This window comes from Hydractinia symbiolongicarpus, chromosome 13, assembly GCF_029227915.1.
Source record: "Hydractinia symbiolongicarpus strain clone_291-10 chromosome 13, HSymV2.1, whole genome shotgun sequence".
In the NCBI taxonomy this organism is placed as follows: domain Eukaryota; kingdom Metazoa; phylum Cnidaria; class Hydrozoa; order Anthoathecata; family Hydractiniidae; genus Hydractinia; species Hydractinia symbiolongicarpus.
In genome coordinates, this window is record NC_079887.1 from 19,777,853 (window position 1) to 19,802,957 (window position 25,105).

General features: G+C 32.2%; 2 protein-coding genes across 3 annotated transcripts; both read left to right on the top strand.

The window, feature by feature from the left end:
• The first annotated feature begins 546 nt into the window (after window positions 1–546).
• LOC130624126 (uncharacterized) lies at window positions 547–4,124 on the top strand. The gene is made up of 8 exons (XM_057439695.1): window positions 547–1,100; window positions 1,267–1,425; window positions 1,634–1,836; window positions 1,920–2,286; window positions 2,479–2,591; window positions 2,673–2,862; window positions 2,972–3,115; window positions 3,238–4,124. Exons 1-8 carry the CDS (start codon window positions 548–550, stop codon window positions 3,408–3,410), a joined length of 1,902 nt encoding a protein of 633 aa, XP_057295678.1. The 5' UTR covers window position 547; the 3' UTR covers window positions 3,411–4,124.
• A 216-nt stretch (window positions 4,125–4,340) lies between these two features.
• On the top strand, window positions 4,341–24,832 carry LOC130624125 (gametogenetin-binding protein 2-like). Of its 2 annotated transcripts, XR_008981181.1 has the most exons (15): window positions 4,341–4,674; window positions 9,598–9,672; window positions 13,847–13,956; window positions 15,814–15,890; window positions 16,025–16,091; window positions 16,227–16,325; window positions 16,530–16,578; window positions 20,165–20,226; window positions 20,396–20,476; window positions 20,680–20,848; window positions 21,022–21,150; window positions 21,488–22,522; window positions 22,787–22,936; window positions 24,021–24,480; window positions 24,513–24,832. XR_008981181.1 is itself a non-coding variant. In XM_057439694.1 (14 exons), exons 1-14 carry the CDS (start codon window positions 4,588–4,590, stop codon window positions 24,174–24,176), a joined length of 2,346 nt encoding a protein of 781 aa, XP_057295677.1. In that variant the 5' UTR covers window positions 4,341–4,587; the 3' UTR covers window positions 24,177–24,832. The 2 variants fall into 2 exon arrangements, 1 of the variants encoding a protein (XP_057295677.1); XM_057439694.1 differs by having other exon boundaries at window positions 24,021–24,832.
• Window positions 24,833–25,105: the final 273 nt, after the last annotated feature.

Here is a 25,105-nt window from a genome sequence, read left to right on the forward strand (position 1 = left end):
ATATGTGCATACCTAGGTTATCATTTTTTTACAATTCCAGTGAAATGTTTCTTATACACATTTTTTATACAAAAAACAAGCCATAATAAGAACAAGACAAATTTTAAAATGTTCAGAGTAAATAATTAAAAATAATAATAAATATAAGTAAGTGGCTAGAGGGGTCACAGAATATAGGAAGTTTTGGGGGTCAATAAAAACCATTCTATATATTAGGAGATTTACTAAAATTTTGATGTGCCCACCCTAAATGCTAAGGCGTCTACATCGTTAAGTGATCTTATATAAAAAATGTGTATAACTACTTTATACAAAAATACAAAACTATGCTATGTTATATTAAAAATAATGTACACATAATTGTCTGTAACAATATGATAATTTTAATAGTAATATTACATTTTACATAAAACAAATTAATAACATATGTTCCATATTTTAGCCATTGACAATAACACCCATTAGAATTCCTCGCAAGTCTTCTGATGAAACATGTGAAAGGAATGTGCGGAAAAGAGCAAATACAGCCAAGGAGTTAATCCATCTGATGTCTGGTGAAGAAACCCAATCTGTCACAAAACAGACCACAGCACTGCTAAAGTCTATGGAAGAAAGTGACAGAAATACTATCATTAAAAATTTGGGTACAGAAGTCATTATTCCAGCCAATCACATCACAGCAATGAAATCAAATTTAAACATGCCATGGAATCAACTACGTGAAATATCACGTTGGTTGAAAACATTCAACATAAAAATTGAATCAGAAAAAAAAGCAAGAAGTGTCGCTGCTGAATGGGTAGGCCAAGGACTGAGAGTTGAGCTGGCTCCTCTCACCAAATTATCAGTTGGAAACAGGGTATCCGTTATACCTAGGCCCTGGGGGTATCTGTATAATGTAGTTGGCCACATTCTGTATCAACTCAAAAAGCTAGAATGTCACAATTTACTTGTAAAACATAGTTTCATTCCTGACAATGAGATCCATGTTAAAATTGGTGGAGACCATGGAGGAAATAGTTTTAAAATGGCATATCAAATAGGCAATGTTCTAAACCCAAACAAGAAGGAAAACACAATAATGTTTAGCATTTTTGAAGGTAACAAACATTAATGCAATATATTACAAATATGAAAAAAAAAAAATTAAAACTGGAATTTCCAAAATTCTATGCATGTGATGTCTAATTGTGATCTAAAGTAGAAATGATCTAAGTGATCTAAAGTAGAAATCAAAACATTTTTTATATTTTTTTTTTAAATTAGGGAAAGACACAAGAACAAACTTAAGAGTCTGCCTTGAACGGTTTCGACCACAAATAAAAATGCTGCAACAAGTCAAATATAAAGAGTCGATATTCCGTGTATTTATGTATGGCGACTACGAATTTCTGTGTGCAATGTATGGTATAACTGGTGCAAATGGTAAATATTAATTACTTAAGATCTGGGGCAAGTTGCTAGTTGATAATCAAAATTAATTAATTTTTACAGAACTTTTTTTGCAACTTCATAAAGTTCCTGTAGTTTAACAATGGGTTTTTACTACGCAGATATGGGAAATGCATAGTTAAAAATGGTTTATTTTTAAAAGTTTCTAATAAAATATGTATACTTTAACATTTGTGTTTAGGGCGTCACAGCTGTTTGTTTTGCAACATTACCTCAAAACTAATGAACATCCCAGTGTTTACTCGCAAGAAATTTAAGAAAAGGTCACTGGCGACACTTGAAGAAAATTTAGCAGATTTCCGTGAAAGTGGTGGGAGCCCTAAAAATGCGAAAGAATTTTATAATGTCATTGACAACATATTTTTTGACATACCTATTGATCAAGTATACATCATATTTTTATGCTTTTCCACTGCAAGTTGATTTAATAATCCCAAAATAAAATCTATATAAACACCTAATTTTAGGTCTGTATTCCTGGTCTTCATATTTCCTTGGGTGTATATCAAAAGATGTTTAAAATGTTTGAGTCTTCTTGCCAAGACTATGATGTAAAAATAGCTCTGCTGTTGGCAACAGAAGACAATGAACTGGATTCAGATTATGGTGACTACATCGAAGTCCTTAAAGAAACAAATGACTTGCAGCAAAAGCTGGAAGATGAAAAAGCCAAATTAGCAAACCAGCAAGATCAGTTAAACTGGCTTGTAATATCTGGTGGCTTACAACGAAATATACTGACGTACGAGAAAAGTATAATAAAAACTGAGAAGAAAATCACAGAATTAGAATTAGAAATCTCAACCTTGGGAAACAACAAAAGAATTTTAGTGGGTATGATCATTTTTATTACCTAAGTAATTTTTTGTGATATTCGCAAATGTTTTTTTGTCTGGAAATTCCAAGAAATTTAATTCCCGAAAAAAAACTTTCCAAAATTATAATTTTCATTCTGATCTTATGATGCAAGCCTTATATTCTCTCCAATCTAAAGCTATGTTTAATAGTTTGTTCATCTTATTTTAGGTGTTGGTCCTTGTGCTTCTTCAATAGATAAAACGCTGCAAAAAATGGGTGTTGAACGTCAGGCCTACCATGGCCAAAGTTTTATCGGCAACCATGTACATAAATTGCTAAAGGTTTGTTAATACTAACAATAATGTAGCAATTTAAAAATAACATATTTAAAGAAAATTAAAAAAACAATCTTGCTCTTATAGAAAGAAAACATCCAAAATTTAACATCCAGCATTAAAGAGATTGTTGCAGCACAAAAGCATGATGACCAGCTTATTCACAGTGTGAATTTAGAAATGGATAAGTACGACATGTTATTTACTTACTTTGCAGAAGTTCATAACATTTACAATTCGGCAAAATATCTGTCATGTGAGGAAATACTGGCTTTAGGTGAGAAACTTGTTCCTTTTTTTAATAATAAATAAGTTTTTTTTAAAATTTCATGTGCCAAAAACAAAACAAAAAGAAAGAATAATATACATATAGTACATAATTCTAGAAATTTCAATTAATAAATTCATGATGCATCTGCGAACTAACTGGCCAAAAGTTAATATTTCACCAAAACTGCATATGCTTGAAGATCATGTCACTGAGTTCATAGCAAAATGGAATGTTGGATTTGGGTTTTATGGCGAACAAGGTAAACAGCCACTTAAATTTGTAACCTGGTAACACCAAAATTTGTGTTTTTTACCAAAATGTGTTATTTTTCAGAAAATGTGTAGCTAGCTAGCTTAAATGTCAAATTATAACATTTTTAAGGTGGAGAAAGCTTGCATCATGAAATCAACAGGATGTCGAGCAGGTACAGCTGCATCAAAAACCCAGTCGAGCGGTTACGAAATACATTAAAGCAACATTTTGTTAATGTAAATCCTGAATCGAGCCAATTAAAACCAAAAATTAAAAAAAGAAAAATTGCACGTGAAGAATAACTTTTAGACTTACAGCTTAGATAGCTAGTTATATCTTTAACTGCATATTAGCATTACTTTGCAAGCTCCTTTAGTCTTTGCATTATTTCAAAGGTGGATCAGCTGGTCTAGAAAGAAAAAGAATTGAACAGTTAATTAGCTTACTACATGCATAGTTCATTTTTATTTGACTTTTTGTCGAGCTTACGTTAGTAGTGTATGAGACGCAGAAACCTTATTTAGAGTTACAGAATTGTTTATATAGAATGTTGTTTAGTGTTGTTATTCTGTGAAATATTAGCTTAGTAAACTACAACAGTTTTAATGCCTACAATAAATCATACAGTAGATTATGTCAAAGAGGGAGTTAAAATTTTCAGGTTTTACACTAACTTTTATTGCCAGAATTCAGCGCTCTAGCATTCTTTCAGAAGTACTGATACAGTTTTTTCGTTTTTCTTACCTTGTAGATGAGCCTTTCAGCTTTCCAAAAATATATAATACACCAGCCACATAACTTCGCAACGTCCACAAAACCAAAAATTAGTTGGAACAAGTTGCCATGTTAATTTTAACAAAAAAAAGTATGCCTTCAAAACTGCCACAGTATTACTCCAACAGCATGCTTGTCGCAAAGGTAAAAGAAAGATTTAGCTTCCAGCGTGTTGAAATGCTTTAAAAAACTAAATTAAATCCACTGAAATAGATTCTATCATGCAAAAGCGATTTCAAAAAGTTAGTTACTTATTTATCATGATTGTTTTTATTTGCGCCCGCCATCTTGCGCCTCAACGTGGCCGTAATTATTGACGCATGCGCAGTCTTAGTTTCCGCTCTGAAACAGCCGTGGGCTAGCCAGAACTCAGTCGCCGCTGCGATTTTCGCAAGCACCTGTACTATGTTTATTATTATCTTAGTGCCGTTGTGCTTGTATTTCGACTCTGTTCGGAACTCCCACAATGCTTTGTAATGTTTCTCCACTCGAGAAGTAAAGTAGGGAAAGATATGGCGGAATTTTTAAGAAGACAAACAATTTTTCATGTTATGAAATCGTTTATATAGTTACTTGTTTCCCATTTTGAAAGACTGTGCCAACAAAAAATAATAATTTAATACCGCAGAATATTATTCATAGAAATAGACACATATTTGAGCCTCTAATTGTGATTATTTTTACACTGACAGTAGCTTGCTGTAAATGGCGAAACTTGTTGCTGTTTGCAGAAATGATAGTTATGCATTTGAGCGACGACAGATCCCGTTAATGATCGAGGAGACGTTAACGGTGAGGCTTGTCATTCTTATGCAACCATGTAAAGTACTGAGTGCTCATAACCCATAACTACGGAAGCCCATTAGTGCCATAAATTTTGCTTTACTTATGTCGCCCTAAGTGGAGCAGAGAAATATTTTAATTCTTTTTGTATACCTCACCTAGAAAATAACACGACCAATGAAATAAAAATATTTCTGTGTCTCACTTAATGATATCTAACAAGAGCAGAAAAAACTTTAATGCATGCTTTACTTATGAATTCATAACATGGCTGTGATAATAACATGGACAGTGAAAATTTAAACATATGCTTCACTTATGAATTCATAACAGGAGCATCGCAAAAACGCATTTTCCTTGCACCACTTAGATTGCAATATTGCTACCACTCTTGTAATATTTCCCATATCTTTTGTTTACACACGAACTTAATTGCTTTCTATTGTTATCGTTGTGCGCGAGTCATAACAGTAAGATTGATGAATCCTTTTGTTGTCATGTAACATGCATGTTATTGTTAAATTTATTCATGCCTTGCCACAAGCAAATAACCTCCCGAGCAATTAATTGCTCGCGTCAGAGTATCCACGCGAGCAATTTTGCTAGCCATATTTTTCACTAAAAAAATTTAGCCTTGGCACACACCTAAATCGTTTCAGCCGTGTGATTAAAACGTCCGCCACATTTCCAGTCTGGTCGGACATGTCCAAAGCCTGTTTCGAACTTTTGTTGGTTAAAACGTCTGATAGATTTCCGTGTTGGTCGGACACTTTTAAATCTCAGAATTATTGAATAGTCCTAGACATTTAAATCCATGAGCAAACTTATTCATAGCCAACCTGATGCTTCTAGCTAATTCACCGACTCCTGACTCAGTTAAAAAACTATGTAGATATAAATCTCTTTTGCGTGGCCCCTTCATCGTTGGTAACCAGGTCTTACACAAGAAATCCAGCCATGCGGTTCTTAACTAATGTGGAGGTGAACGCCAATGGAGCACGGATGACGCAAGTCTGCAAAACTGCACTTACAGGCTGAACAGAAAATAATTGTAGATAATTTCTTCATTTGACGAAACAATTGGAAACCACAGCTGGTCCAAATTTAATGGATTATTTTCTTTATGCCGCAACTGTTATTCAAACAATTTTTAAAACGAAACCCACGTGCGGTATAATTTCTTTTCTGTATAAATTTTATGTCCCTGACGTGTACCTGAACTTTTCGAATGAATTTTGAAGTTTTACTTAAACCATGCTTTACTTAAACGAAGCATATTTTTCACATCAAATATCAAATATCTTAAAATCTTATTGTGAAGGAGAAGGTCCTAAAAGTAGGGTTTTTCTATTTGTGCTGTTAAACATTGCTTTTTATAAGAAGAACTTTTAAAAATTAAACCGTTTTTCCCGCCCAAACTGTCTTTTTCAGGAATATTTAAGTAGGTGTGCGATGATTCGCACGTGTAAATCGTGAACCCCAAACATGATGATCGAGTATAGCGACTCTCTCAATCTTAACTTCCTTTTCTACATGTCCGAAATAGTATGCAAGACTATACTGTCATTTTTATATTTACTGTTTATTTTTCAGGTCATCAGAAGCAAATAGGCAAAAATATGCTTTGTTTTCAAATTAAAAAAAATCATTATCCACGTGGCTTAAATAAAACTTCAAAATTCTATCTAAGGTTCCAATTGCTTTGTCAAATAAAGAAATTATCTACAATCAAATCCATGATAAAATGTCTATTCCGCATGTAAGTGCAGTTTTGCAAACTTGCTTCATCCATGCTCAGGGGGCGTTCACCTCCACATTAGTTAAGAATCGCATGGCTGGATTTCTTGGTAGGACCTGGTTATCAACGACGAAGGGGCCAGGCAAAAGAGACTCATGTCTACATAGTTCTTTTAACTAAGTCAGGAGTCGGTGAATTAGCTATATTTTGCTATGAATCAGCTTGTCACGAGAAAAGATTTAAAGGACCAGAACTATTCAATAATTTCTAAGATCTAAAAGTGTCCCACCAATACGGAAATCTATCAGACGTTTTGTCTGACGAGTCTCCAAAAATTATTTCGAGGGCTGCCATCGCATGCTACAAAATTGATTTTGAAAACTATTTATTTTTCAGGCGTGCGATTAATCACACGTCTAAAACAATTTAGGCATGTGCCAGAGCGCGCGATCGAACACCTCCCCTGAAAAAGACTGCCCAAATGTAAAGTTACATTTGGGCAGTACTGTACATGACTGCTTCAACATTTTGTTATGAATATTTGGAAGGTTTACCTGACAATATGTCTAACACAATTTGTTTGTAAATGTAATATACAGCTGCAATTTGACCATTGGTGAGGTCGAGATGAACCATTGAGCATTAAGTAAAAACAGGCACAATCATTAACTGGTAGGTCAATCCAGCTGATGTTGAACTAACGTTAGATTGAATTCTCTGTAATAGCCTAATTCTCACTAATAGCCTAATTCTCAACCTGGCTTTTTGTATGTTTTTTGAAGTACTGGCTAAAGTTTGAAGTGCTGTTTATTTTAACTCCTAAATATTTATTCGCAATTAACATGATTAATTTGGATGCCTTTGTAATTCACATTGAAGTCTGTACATTCTGTGATAGTCGTTTTGATGTTCCTATAAGCATCCTTCAGTTTAACCCTTTTTAGATTGCCTAGTAGTTCATTTGTGCCTAACTATTTAGATATTTGAAAGCTCTTCAGTGAGAGTTGAAATAATTACTGATTTTTCTGAGTGTGAAAAATATACAACAGTGTCATCTGCATATTTATCATATAACATTCTTCCAATGCATTAGCTAGATCGTTGAAGAAAATAACGAACAATAAGGCGATTCCAATTTAATTAGTTGTTCTATGGGTGAAGTCGATAGTAACTTACGGTCGGTCGGTGTCGGCAAAATAAAAATAATTTAATGGAGAATGTATGGTTGGAACAACAACAAAAATAATACAAAATAACAACCGAGGACGGTGTTACAACAACAATTTTTTTCTATGTATTTTCGCATGTATTTTCGAATAATAAAAATTTGTCTCCCTAAAAAATATGTAACTAGCTCTCAAGGTGAAAAGATAAAAATACTTGCATGATCAAAAACTTGTTTTTAAAAGTTATGCAGCAAGAATTATTCTTGTGCTGTTTTAAAAGTTGTACAGAATATACTTGTATTGTTTTGAAGTATATACAGCAAGTTATACTTGTGCTGTTTCGAAACTTATACAGCAAGTTATTCTTCTCCTACTTAAAATAATAAAACAAACAATTTTAGTGCTCTTTTAATGTTTTTTTGTGCAGTTTTATAGGAAAATCTAAATTTAAGTGCAAATTCTTTTTCGTACTATGGTTGTTTAGTTGAGAATATTTAAAGTCTTTCGCAGCGTTAAAATCATTAAAATTTAACTGTTCGATTGCAATAAAATTTGGAGTCCTCCGCATATAGGTAAATACCGATATACCAGAGTTCAAAGACTTCACTTCAGTAATCGCAAAACTTATTTGCTTTTACAATATTTTCTGTTTCATTGCAAGTTGTGCCTTTGTTTTGTTTCCTGTCTCATAGTGTTAGAGGGATCACACACACCCTATTTTTAAAATAGTCCTATCTTAAGAGTACCCCCCTGATTTTGACTCTAAATAGTTACAAAAAATTGATAGTAAGAAAAATTCTAATAAATTAAAATGTACTTGTGCAAATTTCATTTGTCTACTTTGTCTGTCTTTCGTAGCCACCAAATGTGACTAAAAGTGCCTGATATTTTTGGAACTTTCAGCAAGATCTCTATTTGACAGGCAGAACATGAATTTAGACATATTGATAAATAAACAGGATGTAACTTTTAAAAGAAAGAAATAGAAACTGGCTGCAAACTAAAATAAAATAAGAATGAGCAATTGCTAAATTAAATGATCTGTCTTATTGAAGTTGGTAATCTAAGAAGCAATAATTTACTATGAAACATAAACAGATTTCCATATCACAAAAGGAATATAAATGTCACTCACCAAGACAATGTTCTTGTTTCAATTCACATAGCAATGATTCGAATTTGTTTTGTGTCCTTACAAAAGTTCAAAATCGAACAAACTTGAATTCCAAAAGTACTTAAAATCAAACGTGTTTCTTCTCAGGAATGACAACTTTGAAAATGGCTTTGTTTTTATAAGGAAATTTATTTTTAGATGAGATGCAGTCAGGTAATAAACAGAATACAACCAGTTTTGATGTGGTATTTTATTTTTTTTATGTAAAGAAACTTTGTTCCTTTTCAACTCTCATTGATCAGGCAGGGTTTGTAGTGTCTGGAAAGTTGCAAGTTTGAACACGGATGTTTTTTATATTTGTCATCAACTCTTTGCATTTGGTTTATTGTTGATCATTAATTTTTGATGACCTAATCATATTGTGAGACTTAGGAAAGATAAATTCCAAACCTTTTAACCTTTTTTATTATTATTTTTTTGGTGAAATCAGAGAAATTTATGTCGGAATACTGTACTGGGTAAATAATGGCCTTTCGTAGTCATAAAATCACAGTCATGAAATTCTCTTTGAAAAGTGCTACAATGCTTGTCAAGAAATCCAGTCACATGATCAGATAAATCTAGAAATTAAGATGATACTAGATGATTTAGATGATACTAGATGATTTTGATGATCCCCAGAGAAACAGTTGTCACCCAGTAATTTTTTGTTTCATTACAGGTTTAGAAATGTATGTTAAATTTCGTTGTTTATTACTAAGCCAAATACATCATCTTACACAAAATAAGACTTTTAATAAAACCTAATAAAACATATTTTTTTATTTGAGTTTAATTGAGTTTAAGTTTCATTTTTTTGTAGAAACTGTTGAACATTAGAAAAGTCATGCTTAATTTAGTTTCTTTTTATTTAGATGGTTATGGAAATTCCAGAAACTGTTATATCTGCTGAATGTGTAAGCTCTGCTGACGTTGCACAATTCATAAAGGTTTGTTATATAAGTTTTTTTTACAAGACTTGACTGCTATAGCTTCTATGTGATGTATATGGAGGTTTTTTGGAATACTGGACTGCTGCAGCCAAACAGTGACAACTCTTCATCAACCCCAATGGTTTCAAGATTAGGAATCGTCTCAAAATGTTTGTACGTAGTTTGTATAATGCGTATCAAAAACTTTGTATTGATTTATTAAATCTTTTGGATCATTTTATTTTTAATACAAAATTTTTCGTATCCTCAAAATTACAAGTTCGTATAAAGTTTGTATCATTTAAAATAAAGTTTGTATCTAGTTGGTATCATTTCAAAGAATTTAGTATAAAAATTTGCTTATACAAAGTTATTAGCTATAATTGGACTGTTACCTATAGTCTTTATTTTGAAATTTTTTCAGCAATTATAAAGTTTGTTTCTTTATATGAAGTTCATTTATTTTAATTAGACTTATAATATAAGGTCTTTTGGGATCGTCTCCACGGCATCGTAGAAAGCGAAAATATTGCCGTAGATCGTTTAAAAATCATGAAAACAGGATCGTAGAAATCAAAAAGTTCGCCGTACTTTGTTTTATATATAGCAATTTACTTAGTTTAAGGTTCGTATCATTTATTTTCGTATTTCATAAATACTTGGTTTAATTCTTTTGTTTCTGGTTTCGTATTGAGATCATTATGACAATTATGCCAGTAATTTTGAAGTTCGTTTCAAGATCGTATAGCAATTTATTTTGTTTAAAGTTCGTATCATTTTTTTTTGTATAATAAAAAAACTTCGTTTAAGTTTGTATCATGTATTAAAAAAGTTCTTATAAACTAACAAAAAATCAAAGTTTTGATGTGACTATCTTTTTCAGCATACTTTTTTTATTAACTGTGCCAATTTTGGTCGAAAATGAAGTAGTTTTAATTTTTGGACCAATTTTGGCCTAAAATGACATTTAAGGTAACAAGAAATCAAAATTTTGATCTCACCATCATGTTCAGCATACTTTATTTGTTTACTGTGCCAAATTTTGTTGAAAATAAAGTAGTTTTAATTTTTTAGACTAATTTTAGCCTAAAATGGCATTTAGGTGATAAAAATCAAAATTCTGATGTCACCATCATGTTCAGCATACTTTATTTGTTAACTGTGCCAAATTTTTAGTTGAAAATAAAGTAGTTTTAATTTTTGGACCAATTTTGACCTAAAATGACATTTAGGTGACAAAAATCAAAATTATGATGTCACCATTATGATCATCATACTTTTTTTGTTAATTGTGCCAAATTTTGTTGAAAATAAAGAAGTTTTAAATTTCAGACCAATTTTGGCCTAAAATGACATTTAGGTGACAAAAATCAAAATTATGATGTCACCATTAAGTTCAGGATACCTTATTTGCTAACTGTGCCAAATTTTGTTGAAAATAAAGTAGTTTTAATTTTTGGACCAATTTTGGCCTAAAATGACATTTAGATGACAAAATTCAAAATTATGATGTCACCATTATGTTCGGCATACTTTTTTGTTAATTGTGCCAAATTTTGTTGAAAATAAGGTAGTTTTAATTTTTGGGCCAATTTTGGCCTAAAATGACATTTAGGTAACAAGAAATCAAAATTTTGATGTCACCATCATGTTCAGGGGAGCTTGGGTACGAAATTTAAATCTGTGACGTTGCAATTCACCATTTGGGACAGGGTTAGTTAGTTAGTCAGTTATACCAATACTATCCTCCTCTCAGGGGAACGTGAAATCCCAGGGTCAATTTTTTCTCAAAAACTGCTCTGAAAGAAAAAAACGACGGTTTTAAAGAATTTCCTACGCCTTCGGGCGCGGAAATTCAAAAAGCGATCTAAAAAAACATTTCTATCGCCGCTTTGCGTTTATAAACTTTTAAAATGCGATCTAAAAAAACATTTCTATCGCCACTTTTCGTTTTTAAACTTTTAAAATACGTTCTAAACTTTTATATTTAATTATCGCAATTAAAAATTTCAAAAGAGTCCGCGCAAAATAGATTGCTAAAATTGATCTTGCAACCTGTTGTGATTAAACAATCGATCGCGTGGGGTCATTGTTTATCAGTGAGGCAATTATTTTCTTAAAAAAAACAAAAGCTATCGCAATGTTATTGTTCTGTGTAACTATTCATGGGAGTTTCGCGTCCGCGGTAAATTACTGTAGGGCGAAGTGAGAGAAAAGGGCGCCCTGGGTTTGGGAAAAAATCTATATTATAATGCCTGTATACGTCTGTCCGTCTGTCTGTCACGCAAAATGGTAGCTTAACTGTGATAGACGAACCCGTGGATTTTTCCACGGTCTAACGACTAGTTGTAAATAAGCTCCCCTCCCTTGAGAAAAGGGAGTGCTAATTCAGATCGGCACAAAAATCAACAATTTTAAAATAAAATCATTTGAAAAAAAGTTCGTTTAACTATTTTTGGTTCATCAATTGTCATTTCAAAGTTGTTATAATTTATAGGTATAATCAAAATTTCCTCTGATAGAATTGTTGCAATTCTCTTGTCCTTGGTAAAGGTCTCATATTTGGCAGGAACTAGAAGTCCAACTTCCTGTTTAACTTCTAACAATTGTATTTTGATATGATCTAAACATACTTGTTAATACAAAATTATCTGACATAATTTTACTCGCGTTTTCACTACTATTTAATCTCTTTTGCATGCATAAAAACATTTGAAATAAATGAAATTCTGAGTGTGAGTTTTGAAAAAAAAGGAGCAGCTGGCGGGTTTTTTTTTTGAAATAATATTATTCCAACAAAAAATTGATCTACAAATCAAACCGGTTTGATTTTATTAAATCAATTTTTTAATATTGATTTGTGCGTTTACATCATTTTAGTATTATTGTTCTATTACTTTTCAATGATATATACACAACAATTTTTGATTAATTTTAGGTCAATGTTTTATTTTGAAAATTGATCTGCAAAATTGTTTCGTCTATTCTGGCATTTCCAAAATCGCAGTAGATTGTTTAAAAATCATGAAAACGGGATCGTAGAAAGCAAAAAGATCCCCTACTATATTTTCCGGTATACAAACCTGCTGGATATAAGTTGATTTTTACGACTTCCACTGTTGGTGTGGGTTATTATGTGGTGCGGGTTATGTGATAAGTTTTATATTTTCTGTCATTTATTGTGAAATTTAAAGTTTATACATTCAATGAAGAAAATAGTACCAACGGGATAAAATACGGTTCCTTGCATGAAAGAAAACAACACACACACATGTTCATAAAATGATTAGGGTGAGTAAAAATACGCTGAATTTTTTTCTTAACACGATGCGGGTTATGCAAAGGTGCGGGTAAGTAAAACACATTGATTGAAATTTTATGCGGGTTATACAAAAGTGCGGGCTGTCTGAGAGCATCTAGTTTATAACTCCTTAGAAAAGCTGAGCTGCAGGTTATACAATGTGCGGGTTATATACCGGAAAATACGGTAGATTGTTTAAAAATCATGTAAACTGCATTGTAGAAAGCTAAGAGATCGCCATAGATTGTGTAGATTAAGGCTATGAATATGCAATTTTTCTAGTCCTTTCAAAGAAATTAACCTTGCTTAAATTTTTGTGAAGTCTGTCGAAGTGAAGGAATGTCTAAAAGTATTTTCACGTAATAACTTGTTTTTTCATTGCTTTGAAGAAACAATTTGTTTCAGAATTCGTTTTGTAATTCGTTTCAAATTTTGTTTCTAGATTCGTTTTAAAATAGTTTCGAAATTGTTTCCCAATCATTTCGCATTCGCTTTCATTTTGTGTCATTTTTGAGCTTATCAAACAAAATAAATTACAATCGTTTCCAAATCGTTTCAAATCGCTTCACGTTCGTTTTATGAAACGATCTGTAAATTTGTTTCAATTCGTATAAAATGTGAAACGAGGGTGAAGACAATCTCTTAGTATTATTACAAGCTTGCTATTTTAGAATTCCAAATTACAAATAATATTCTAAGAGGTGCTTGCAATGTCTTTAGTTTATTTTTTTTTTCTATTTTACTCATGTTTTAATTGTGTTACATGAAACAGCAATTTTTAATTAAAATGTTATTTATTTTTACATATTGTAAATTCTTTTTTATATTTTGTAATCTTGTGTTTGGCTAATTTTTGTAGTTGTTCATGAGTAATTTTTGTTTGTTTTGTAGCGGTATAGTTGCTTGACACACAGTGAAATGAATGCTGCATTAATGGTTGGACAGAAAGAATTGTTTGCTCTCTTGTCTATTTCAGTTCCTTGCGTTGGATGTCGAAGAAGGTAGACCAAACATATTTACTTTTTTGAGTTACTGCGTTGCATGAAATCAAACTTTTCTTCTTTTTGTTGTTTATTTATTTATTTATTTATAACGAATATTTATACAGGATTTTTCCATTCAGAAATTAGTAAAATATACAAAATATATATAATTACAAAATTTCTGTTCTTCCATGGGTCCTGTTTCCCACCCCCCCCTCCCCCCAAAATAGTAATAAAATTTAAAATAATAACTAAAAATGTGTTAGTAAATTAATATTCACAAATTAAAAAAACTCTTCATATAATTTTACAAAATCTTCTATTGATGTCGAAGCACGTATTTTCAGAGGAAGCTTGTTGAAAGTTTTTGCACCATTAAAAAAGAAACTTTTTCTACTTGATTCCAGCTTAATCTTAGGAAGTTGTAGTAAATGATTTTTATTTCTTGTGTTGTTTGTCATTTTTTTGAAATAATTTACAAAGTTTTCACACACGTCTCCATGAACACACTTGAAAACTTGAAGGCAAAGACGTTTCCTTAACAGATCTTTAATTGATGCTGGTTTAGATTTTCTTGGCACGTTCTTCTTGAATATAATACGATTTGCTCGCTTTTCTAAATTTTCCAACTTTAGCTGAAACGTCTTGGTAGAGTAACATGTGATGATTGATTGCACAAAGGCCGATAAAAGTCATGTCATGATGCACATTCATTAAAATCTAATTGAGTGAGATTATAAATTATTCAAAATAAATTCACTGCAATCTAAAACTTTAAAGCTATAGATTATGTTATATAAAAATAACTTTGTTGTTGTAATGATGATGATAAAACAGACTTGATCATTTAGACCTTTTTCTAAGCTTTTTATTATCTAATACTATAATAGAAAATATAACAAAATATAATAATCATAATATCACAGTTGTTAACCCAATTTTAAGGCATCATGCAAAAGCAATGTACGCATTTTCAGTGACATATCATAGTTGCACTTTGTATCCAGTTTTCTACACATCTCAGGCTTTAAAATTTAGCAAGCACAGTATTCCAATGATTCAAACCTTAAGGGAACCCTGAGGTATAAAGTGATGTTGGACTTATATTATGGAGCTTAAAAGTTGGCTAGCAAGTCTTTTTAAAGTTTTTAAAAAGCTCTCTTCGTTCTCAAGATGTTTGCATTTAAAGAATTTCAGATTTAATTATGCTGCATAAATTATGATGTCATGTGACATTTTTGTCATCAGTAATTTTAGACCTGATCAGAGATGTGCATTCAAACTTTATTAATGCATAGATATCTTAAAGGTGAATTGATTAACATATTTTTTCCCCAAAATGGCACTTGTTTACTAGTCCCAGGCATCTTAATTTTTGCTGACAACCCCATAACTTGGGATTGGCACTTTGGATTTCTTCGCTAAACTATTTCTGAATAAAACCAAAAATTTTTGATTATATTTATAGCTAAACAAAATTTTTTTGCTTCTGGTAATAATTTTCAATATTTTCCGTACAATACACTATTAACTATTCCATGAAGTATTCTATTTTTAGTAAGCTAGATGTATATTCGTCTAAAAGGACCTTAACAAAGTAATTTCTTCTTGAATTATTTATGAGGGTATAAATAAAAATCTTACCATTTCTCATTTTTGCCCTTGAAAAAAGAATGGAACCCCTTACAGCAGTAACTTAAATTTACTGTAAAGCTTATCAGAAGTTATTAAGGATTCAGAACTTTAAGAAATAAAAAAGTGCTCCATTAAGATTTCAGTATCACATAGAATTTTGTCTTGAGTTAATGATTACTGAACTGTCAAGTTCTCTAATACATTTTCACGACTTGTTACGTTAATTTGTGTCATGTTTAGTGTCGAAAGACTCTACAATCAGTTTTGGGAGTCTGGACAGCCAGCAATTGAACCTTTAATCATAACAGCTTCTGGAGGTATGAAGTAATCTTTATTAAATTGTAGTCTGTGTTGCAACTAACCTGCCCATGAATAAATGAATCCTAAAAAATCGGATTTCAGATATCTGTATCAGTATGCTAGATTGTAATAGATTTTTTTTTCTTTACAGTGTTAACATTGAGTGAGAGTTTTTTGGTGGATGCTAAATTGATATATGCTTTGTTTTATATACATGGGTATGTGTTTTTAATTTTTTGTTTGTTGACTGTTTTTAATAACTTATTTATTTATTTATTTTTGTTTGTTTGTTTGTTTGTTTGTTTGTTTGTTTGAAGAAATGCTTCCTCTATTTTTAACATCTTTTCTTTTAGATCACATTTAAATGATATAGTAGATACGATTCCAAAAAGTAGAAGAAACAGACGTTGTATACTTCATTCACTTGAAACTCACAAATCCAGGGCATCTGGGTATGTCCGGCATTGTGCACTCCTTGTCCTAGTTTTTTCCTACTATGAAGTTGTGTAATTCGCAGTGCATTGAATGTGTTTTCCTATTAATTTTTGTATTTTTATAAATTTTTTGTTTACAGAAATTGGTATTTGTGTATTGATATTTCCTTTCTTTCTAAACGATAAGGTCTTTTTGACTTTGTTTATTGTGATTTTTTTAAGGAATTGGATGGACGTTTGGGACCTGTTATCTCAAGATTGCAGAGATGAAGTAATTATTAACGTTTTTAAAAAACCACTTCAAAATGAGTAAATATTGTTGCCAATCTGTCAGGTTTTTATTGATTTTGTCAGGATTAAGAAAATTAGTTAATGTCCACAGAAAGAATCAGTGAATCAAGGTACATTTAGGATTAATTTAATTGGCAGTGTGACAAAAGAGAAGGGTAGAAATCTTTATTGACTGATAACATAAAGTATAACATTTCAATGACTTTAAAAAACTTGAAAGTGTTAAAAACTTTTAAATCGTTTTGTTTTATGTATTTTTCAAAACAAAAAATGCATGTCCAATGGTTCTTAATTTTTGCTCTTTTTGTTTACTCTTACACTGTTATTACATAAACGTTTTGTCTCTGTTGTGTAGGGCTTAAATCGCTGATCAGGAAAATGTATATGATCATATGCATTTGCTGAGCGGTTAATGTGATATGAGGCGACTCCAACTTAATTAGTTGTTCTACGGGCCCGACTGACCCTAATTTTCACGACAACAAAAAAATAATAATATCAAGCAAAAAGTTTTAGAGAAAATTTTTTTGAAAAAGCACAATTACTCATCCCATCTCGTGAAAAAATAATGAACTTAGAAGATAATTAATGATGTTGAATGTCAATCTACAATTATACTAAACAAAGTGAATCAATAACGTTACTTTAGGACCACCGTTGTTAAGGCCTCTTGTAGTTGATTCTTTGTTCATTTTAATTTTATTGCGATAAACTAAACTGCGCAATGCACTAATTTTGTAATCACAAAAATAGTGATGTGATTAAACAAAAGTTTAAATTTTTATGTGATTTATAAGAAAAATTAGCTACTTTCGCTAAACAGTTATAACACAAGTTAACATAAGACAGATTATTATTGTCGTAACACCCTCCTTCCTCATTATGCTTATTACGATCCATTCAGAAATAATAATAAAACAAGGTTAAATACGCTTGTCGTAACACCCTCTGTTGTTATTTTTTATTTTATTTTTGTTGTTCCGACCATACATTCTCAATAAAATTATTTTAATTCGCCAACCGATTGACCGACCAACCATAAGCTACCGTTGATTTCGTACGTAGAACAACTAATTAAGTTGGAGTTCCGTGAAGGTTTAAAAATTTTGCTGACGTCAGCAATGGCCCCGCAAAACCCTCAAATTTTTTTTTAGAAATTTGATTGTATCATTGTGTAGATCTTGAAAAGCTGATCAAGAAAATGTATAGGATCATGTATCTTTGACAAAAGGTTGCAGAGATATTTTGGTTTGAAGATTTTTTGATGATGTCATCAACCCGTTCATTCCGAAATGGATTCAGGGACTCAGGTTTGGGACACTTACCCAAATTGGTCGCAGGTGGTCCCTAGTAAACCATGCGGTAAAAAATCATTGATGTCCCCACCTCGTTTCCAATTAATTTGACCTTAAGGTTTTAAGTGCACCGTAATGGCTTCATTAATTTAATATAGGATATTGACGTTAAAGTAGAGTTGTTGACGTTGAGCCGTAACGTCAGAAAATTTAACATTTGAGACATCATTTTTTGGCTACATCAAGGAAAAAAGAAAACATCCACTTTGCCTGTTACAGACAAACCCAGTCTCTGTAATATTATAGAGACTAGTCGATAAAGCCCATTGAAAAATCCACTTAGGCAGGAGGACAATGTAAAAATTTGTTATTTTAGACTTTTTGCTGATGTCAGTAGTGCAATGCAAAAACAAATTGATGAAATTCAGTTTATCCTTTGCGTCTATTGTTTAGAGCTTAAATTGCTGATCAAGAAAATGTATATGATTATGTGCTTTTGATGAGCGGTTAATGAGATATAAGAGTTAAAAAATTTCGCTGAAGTCAGCAATGGCCTGTCAAAAGTACTGAATTTTTTTTGTTAGAAATCTGTATACCTGTTGCCTTCATCGTATAGATCTTAAAACGCTAATCAAGAATATGTATAGGATAATGTACTTTTGACAAACAGTTGCAGAGATATTAGGGATTGAAGGCTTTTTGATGACGTCATTAACTCGTCCATTCCGAAACGGATTTGGGGACCCAGGTTCGGGAAACTTATCCAAATTGAACCCAGGTCGTCCCTAGTTTACCCCGCAGTGAAAAATCATTGACGTCACCACCTCGTTTCCAAGTTATTTTGCCCCAAAATTTTAAGTGCACTGTAATGGCTTCATTAACTTAATATAAGATATTGACGTTAAAAGATATTGACAAAAAAAACTCGAAAAACTCGCGCATTCGGGTGGTAAAAAAATATCGTCTTTGTAAAAGTAACACACAGACAGACAGACAGAAGCTCCGTATTATTATAGAGACAACCTTTTTTTACCTATATTTTAAAAAAAAAGAGCATACATAAGTAACAACATGAAGTAGGAACCTGAGGATAAAACAAAATAATTATCATATAGATGATATAACTGCATGTGTAAGTAATATGGTTCCCCCTTTTATTACTGATTACTCCAAAAGTAAGTGCTAAGAAGTAGGAACACCGGTTATCAATTGTATTAACTAGCATTGAAACTAGCATTGAAATTTTCAATGCCTGCTTATACCTACATTGAAATTGGTTTCTTATTTGGGAAATATTTGATAAAAAGACGAAAATGTAGTAGCCATTTTGATTTTTTTTTTTTTTTGATTTTCTAAATCCTTATGTTAAGGACTAATTATGACCAAAATTTGGACTTTATTACTCATCTATATCTCGAAATACGAAGAATAGAAAATTTCAGTAAGATCAAATAAGTTCCTACAATTATATTGGATATGATGCAGTCAAGAGTAAAATATCAGTCAAAAATGACCCTTTTAAGCTAATTATCATTCATATTCGTAATCTACATAAAATTTGCGAGCTTTTGGTAGTGAGTGCGCAGATTGTTCCAATTTCCACCCGTGTGGACTATGGACTATAACATTCTTTTTAACATCTGGCATTCATTGTATTTAAATTTTCCTAAATGATTTTATCATTATTTTTGTGTGGTAATCAAACGTGTAAAGATAAGCATTGAAAAGTTCAAAGTATGTGGGTATAATATTAAAACACAGTAGATTATTACTTGTGGGAATGATCTTCGAAATCAAAAAAAATTTTAAACATGATTGTGATTAGCTAGTTATTAGGCTTGGTGTCCTAATATCTAGCTAATTAAAATTACCTTTTTAAATTACTCCCAAAAATTAATGGCAAATGTCACTTTCTATTCTCACTTTGGTTAGTTTCCTTAAAAAATTATTTAATTTTCTCACTGATAAAAAAAATTTATTTCACATTCTCCCTCTAATTAGTTTCCTCAAAAAAAAAAATTATATTCTCACTTTAGCTAGTTTCCTCAAAAGATTTTTTTAACAATAAAAGAAACAGTGATTTGCTGGGTTTTTTTTTTTTTTTTCTTCTGAGGCACATTGATATGTACTTTGTAATTTAGAAAAAAGCGCTTAAGAATTAGCTCTAAAATGTTTGCACTAAATATTTACATCGTACAATTAAAACAACAGTGTACAATACAATTTTTCAATCTCGGTATAGAACAATAATTATTGCTTTTTCTCTTTCAGGTAGTTCTGATAGACTCTGAGTCTTTACTGGACACACTGGAAAGCTATCTCAGAAAGCACAGGTCAATATTTCATTCTAATTTAAAACTGAAGTTGAAGAAATGCAAATGATCCTTTTAGTCAACGATTTTTATATTAGGCTTTATAAAGTGGACTTACATAAACACCAGTTGATTGTTTAATATGGATCAAATATGTGATGTCAAAAATGCTTTTCCTCTTTATGTTTAGATTTTGTTCTGAGTGCAAGTCAAAAGTATTAAAAGCTTACAGTATATTGACTGGTGATGTAGATGGTGATGCTGAAAAGGGGTGGGTTTTCTTGATTAAAAGACGCAGCTTACTTACCAACTCTTCCTGTTCTATTCTTGGTGCACAATGACTGGTGCATCTTTTCTTTCTCGTGTGCTTATCATAAGATACTCATTAGCAATACTATTTACTGTATATAAAACAAAAGTCTGATTAAATTGTGTCAGAGTACCATAGATTCATGTATTTTATTTAATTTTTAGGTACTGTGCTGGATTATATGAAGGATTGAAGAGCTGTCCGAAGGAGAGACATGTGCATGTTGTTTGTGATACTGATTTTATTGCTCATCTGATTGGAAGAGCTGAACCGGAACTGGCTGGCGGTCGTAGAGAGAGACATGCAAGAACTATAGACATTGCACAAGAGGAGGTATGATAGGCAAAAAACCCAAACCCGAATATTAATTTTTACTAATGATTACTTTTGTAAGAGCTTTGCTATATTCAAGTAGTAACAGTATAATGTCGGTAGACAGACTTAATAGTTAGTAAATTTTGCTGTCACTGTTAAAAGTGTTTACTCCTTGTTGATCTAAACTCAAGGTACTTACTTGTCTTGGTATACACTTATGGGAAAGACTGCACAGACTTTGGCAAAAACTACGAGCAGAGGAACAAACCTGGCAGATGTTATTTTATCTTGGCGTTGAAGCACTGAGAAAAGGTTTCGAGGTACATATTTTGGGGTTTTTTTTCTAAGTTTTTTAATTTTAATATATCTTTGTCCAAGCCCTAAACTGCTTATATAAAAACATTGCGTTAAATTTTTATTCGCTTAGAGAGAACCCCAAAACATACTTTTTAACGAATGCTCCCTATTGACAAACTTTTTAATATCTTTGATTTAGTTGTTAGCTGTTGACAGTGTCTTTAATCTGTTTCCGTATGCGCCCTGGCAAATATGACCAATGAATGCGCCTCTGCTCTTCATGTATTCGTATTGTTATGATTACTTGTGAAAAATATTTGCTTTAATTTTAATTCCGTTATTTTTAATTGATCCTCTCAGACGGCTGTGGAGGAAAAACAAGGCATATCTCAATTAGAATTGGTTGTAAAAGAAATTTCAGATGCCGAAAAAGCGAAAGAACAACGCAAAGAAAATAAACGTTTGAAAAAGAAAAAGAGAAAGGAAATAAAAGCTAAACAAAATGAAGAAAAATCACAGCTGGAGCAGAAAACAGCAGCTCAAGAAGAACACGAAGAAAAACGTTGTACGGATACAAATGGAGTCGTAGAGAATGGTGGCGAGTACGCTGAATCGGTCGACAGTGAAAAATCACTCGAAAGCCCTCGCAAAATTGAAGGTAGCGAACTCGAAAGTTCTACTGATACGCATAGTGACACAAGTAGCATACAAAACGGTGCGTCACTGTGCGATTCCAACGATGAAAGAATCTCCTCCACACCTCAACATTGTGCCGATTCTTTGTCACTCCCTCAGTCTCACCAGGACTCTAATCCAACCCCTGTTGGTAAATGTTTTTGTAATACCAGTTCTAACTCAGTGTGTAAGAATTGTTTACAAGCTCAAGCTAAAGCTAATGTGTCGCATAAGAAGCACCCAACCGGTTCAAAAAGCTCCTATATTACATGTCATTCAAAGGACTTTAGTAATAATGGCTCAACAGACGGGTATATCAAGTCGTATACTGAAGTCTGCAATAAGAAAACGCATTCTTGTAACCCAACTGACGAAAGCACTAAGTATCACTCAAACACAGGTAAATCCACTGGAGCATGTAAATGTGATAGTGGTTCTGGTAGTAAACCACAGAAGAAAAACGGTTATTCTCATCACCACCAGGAATATCGGGGCGGAGGGCAGTATAAACTGTACAACGGCTACAAAAGAAATGGTTATAATGACTGCAACAGGGGGTGTTCTAATGTTGGGCCAAGGTTTAATCGTTACGATGATCAAAACAGATGGAAAGGTGATCATACGGAGTATCAGGGCGAGATGTATGACAAAGTACATACTGTTAATGGTAATGTACAAGGCCGTGGAAGAGGAAAACGAAAGGGACACAATAAACACAAGGTAGCGTTGTGTATTCATTTTGTTTTATTCACTGCCTGCAGTTCTGCGCTACGTTACCGTTTCTTTTTAAGTGTCTCTCTAAAGTCGATTTTTCTTACGTGGGATGTGGAGATTGTACTGCGCTACATTTCAGGCCTTAAAATTAGTGAGATGTTAGTGTTTAAAAACCACTGTGGTGGAGGGTGCAACATTATGTTACACTCAGCCAACCATAATTTCTAAAAAATGTGATTATGATAGTGTAGAGTTCATGTGTTTTTCCAGGACGAATGGAACGGAAGAAATGATCAACGCCATGATTACAAACCGTCATGGGAAACGACGACACAAGAGACAAACATACTTGCTGGTAATATGGGAGTTGAAGATGAAGGCGAACTCAGACTATTAAAAATGATGGGTTGGAATACTGACGTAAGTGTGTATTTTAACCCTATAATAACTGTTTATGAGGGCAATACGAGAGAATATTGATCGACGTCAAAGTATTGCCCGAGCATGTGAGAACAATACGCGACAGATTTCAATATACGAAGGTATTGTCCGAAATCAACAGTTATTTTATGGATTATTATCCGGGTACTGCATTTTACGACAAAAAATATAACATTATAACCAGGATGTAGAAACCATGTCTTTATAGAAACTATTCCCATATGGATTCCCATTCGAACAAAAAATATACTTTTTTTAAATCGAATATCGTGTAAACATAACATTTATTGTAGCTACATCATAGAATTCTTTAAAAGGTAAAAGTAAGTTTCACTTCTGTTTCGCGTTTTGTTTACTTTTTTCCGTGTTTATTTACATGCCATATTTAAACTTTAAACACGGTTGCTATGGTAGCGGCCGTGGAATATTGCCCGCTATGACGTAAGTTCTAACCAATCAAATTGCGCGATTTTCGGAAATATCGATGGCGCCCTTTTACCCGGGTAATAAAAAGAGGTGCTAAGATATGCTCCGAAGTTAATGTAATTGTGGTTTGCTAACCAGGTCAGAAAAAAAGAAGCAGCACTGAGAGTTATAAGGGATTAACTTGACATGTTCATGTAACGTTAAATTAGACTTTTTTTAAAAAAAGCTACCGTAATTCGAAGCATTACGGTAATGTTTTAAATTTAAGGTATATAGGGAGACTTGAGAGTCGGAGACATTAGGGGTGTTAAATTTAAGTTATAATGGGGACATAAGAGTCGAAGACATTAGGAATGTTAAATTTAAGGTATAATTGGGACATAAGTCGAAGATGTTCGGAATGTTAAATTTAAGGTATATTTGGGACAAGAGTCGAAGATAATCAAAATGTTAAATTTATGGTATATTTGGGACATAAGAGTCGAAGATATTCAAAATGTTAAATTTATGGTATATTTGGGACATAAGAAGCAAAGTTTAGGGATGTGTATAGTATATCTCTAGTCCTCAACAGGAAAATATGATTTCAAATTTGCTTTCAGTCCTCAATCGAATAAAATTCTTTCTTTTCGTTTAGGACTCTCTAAGCATATCAGAGCAAGAAATTCGTGAGTTTTCTGCTAACCGACCCGATGTGCAAACACGAAGAGAGGAGTTACGCGATAAATTGCGCGAGCAGTTTGATAAGTTATGTGTCAACAAAATCTACTCTTCTTGTACAATAAATAATTAGCTGTGTTTTTTGTGTCCCTTGTACGTGTGCGTATGTGTGTGCGTGTAATTTTCATGTTTTGCTGCTTCCGAACGCATAATGAAAATTTTTGAGCTTTCTCATCCTAAGATCACTTTCTAAAATGACAGAAACTGAGAATGTGAAGTAAGAGACATTATTGCAATTGAGGACTTTATTTTTTGCTGCAATAAAAACTTTCATAAATTAAGAGACATCTCAAGAATAAACGTAGAATATTTAGATTTCAGTATTGTACTGGTTCCTATTCCCTCTCAGTGATTTTATCTTCTTATATTTTTAATAGGTTGTTAATAAAGAGTAGAATAGGAAGAAAAGATTATCTAACTTCTGCAAGCGTCTTTTATCAGAGTGAGGATAGGAATGTTATTCTTTTTTGAAAGTTCGCCAACTCCTCTCATCAGCTTTGCCTAACATTTTATAATAACAAGGTGGAGGAGGATTCACCACTGGCGTAGCGTTTTATTAGTTGGAGCTCAATGTTGTGTGTTTTTGCGTCAATCTCACTTGCTCTGTTTTATATTGTTGGAAGCACGTCGTCGTAAATTTGTGTTGATGAATGAATACAATTAGTTCTGTACAGTACAAGTGTAAGCTTTTTTTGATTTTTTTAAAAAAATATATTTTGTGAAATTCCATGATACAAAAATATTATGCTATCTGAGAACAAGGTGTCATACTGAGTCATGTTAAACCTTATTTTAATCCACTTTCACTTTCAACTTTTTAACTGAGTCGCAATTATACAAACTTGAGGTAACCATATCGTATTTTCTCTAATAAACGCCACCCTTTAGAAAACGTCATACCTAAAAATGTTAAAATACAGTTTAACCGCAGAAGAAGTTAGGCTAAAAAACGAGGTATATATTCTTGTTTTTATTGCAACATCTTATAACAACAATAAGACA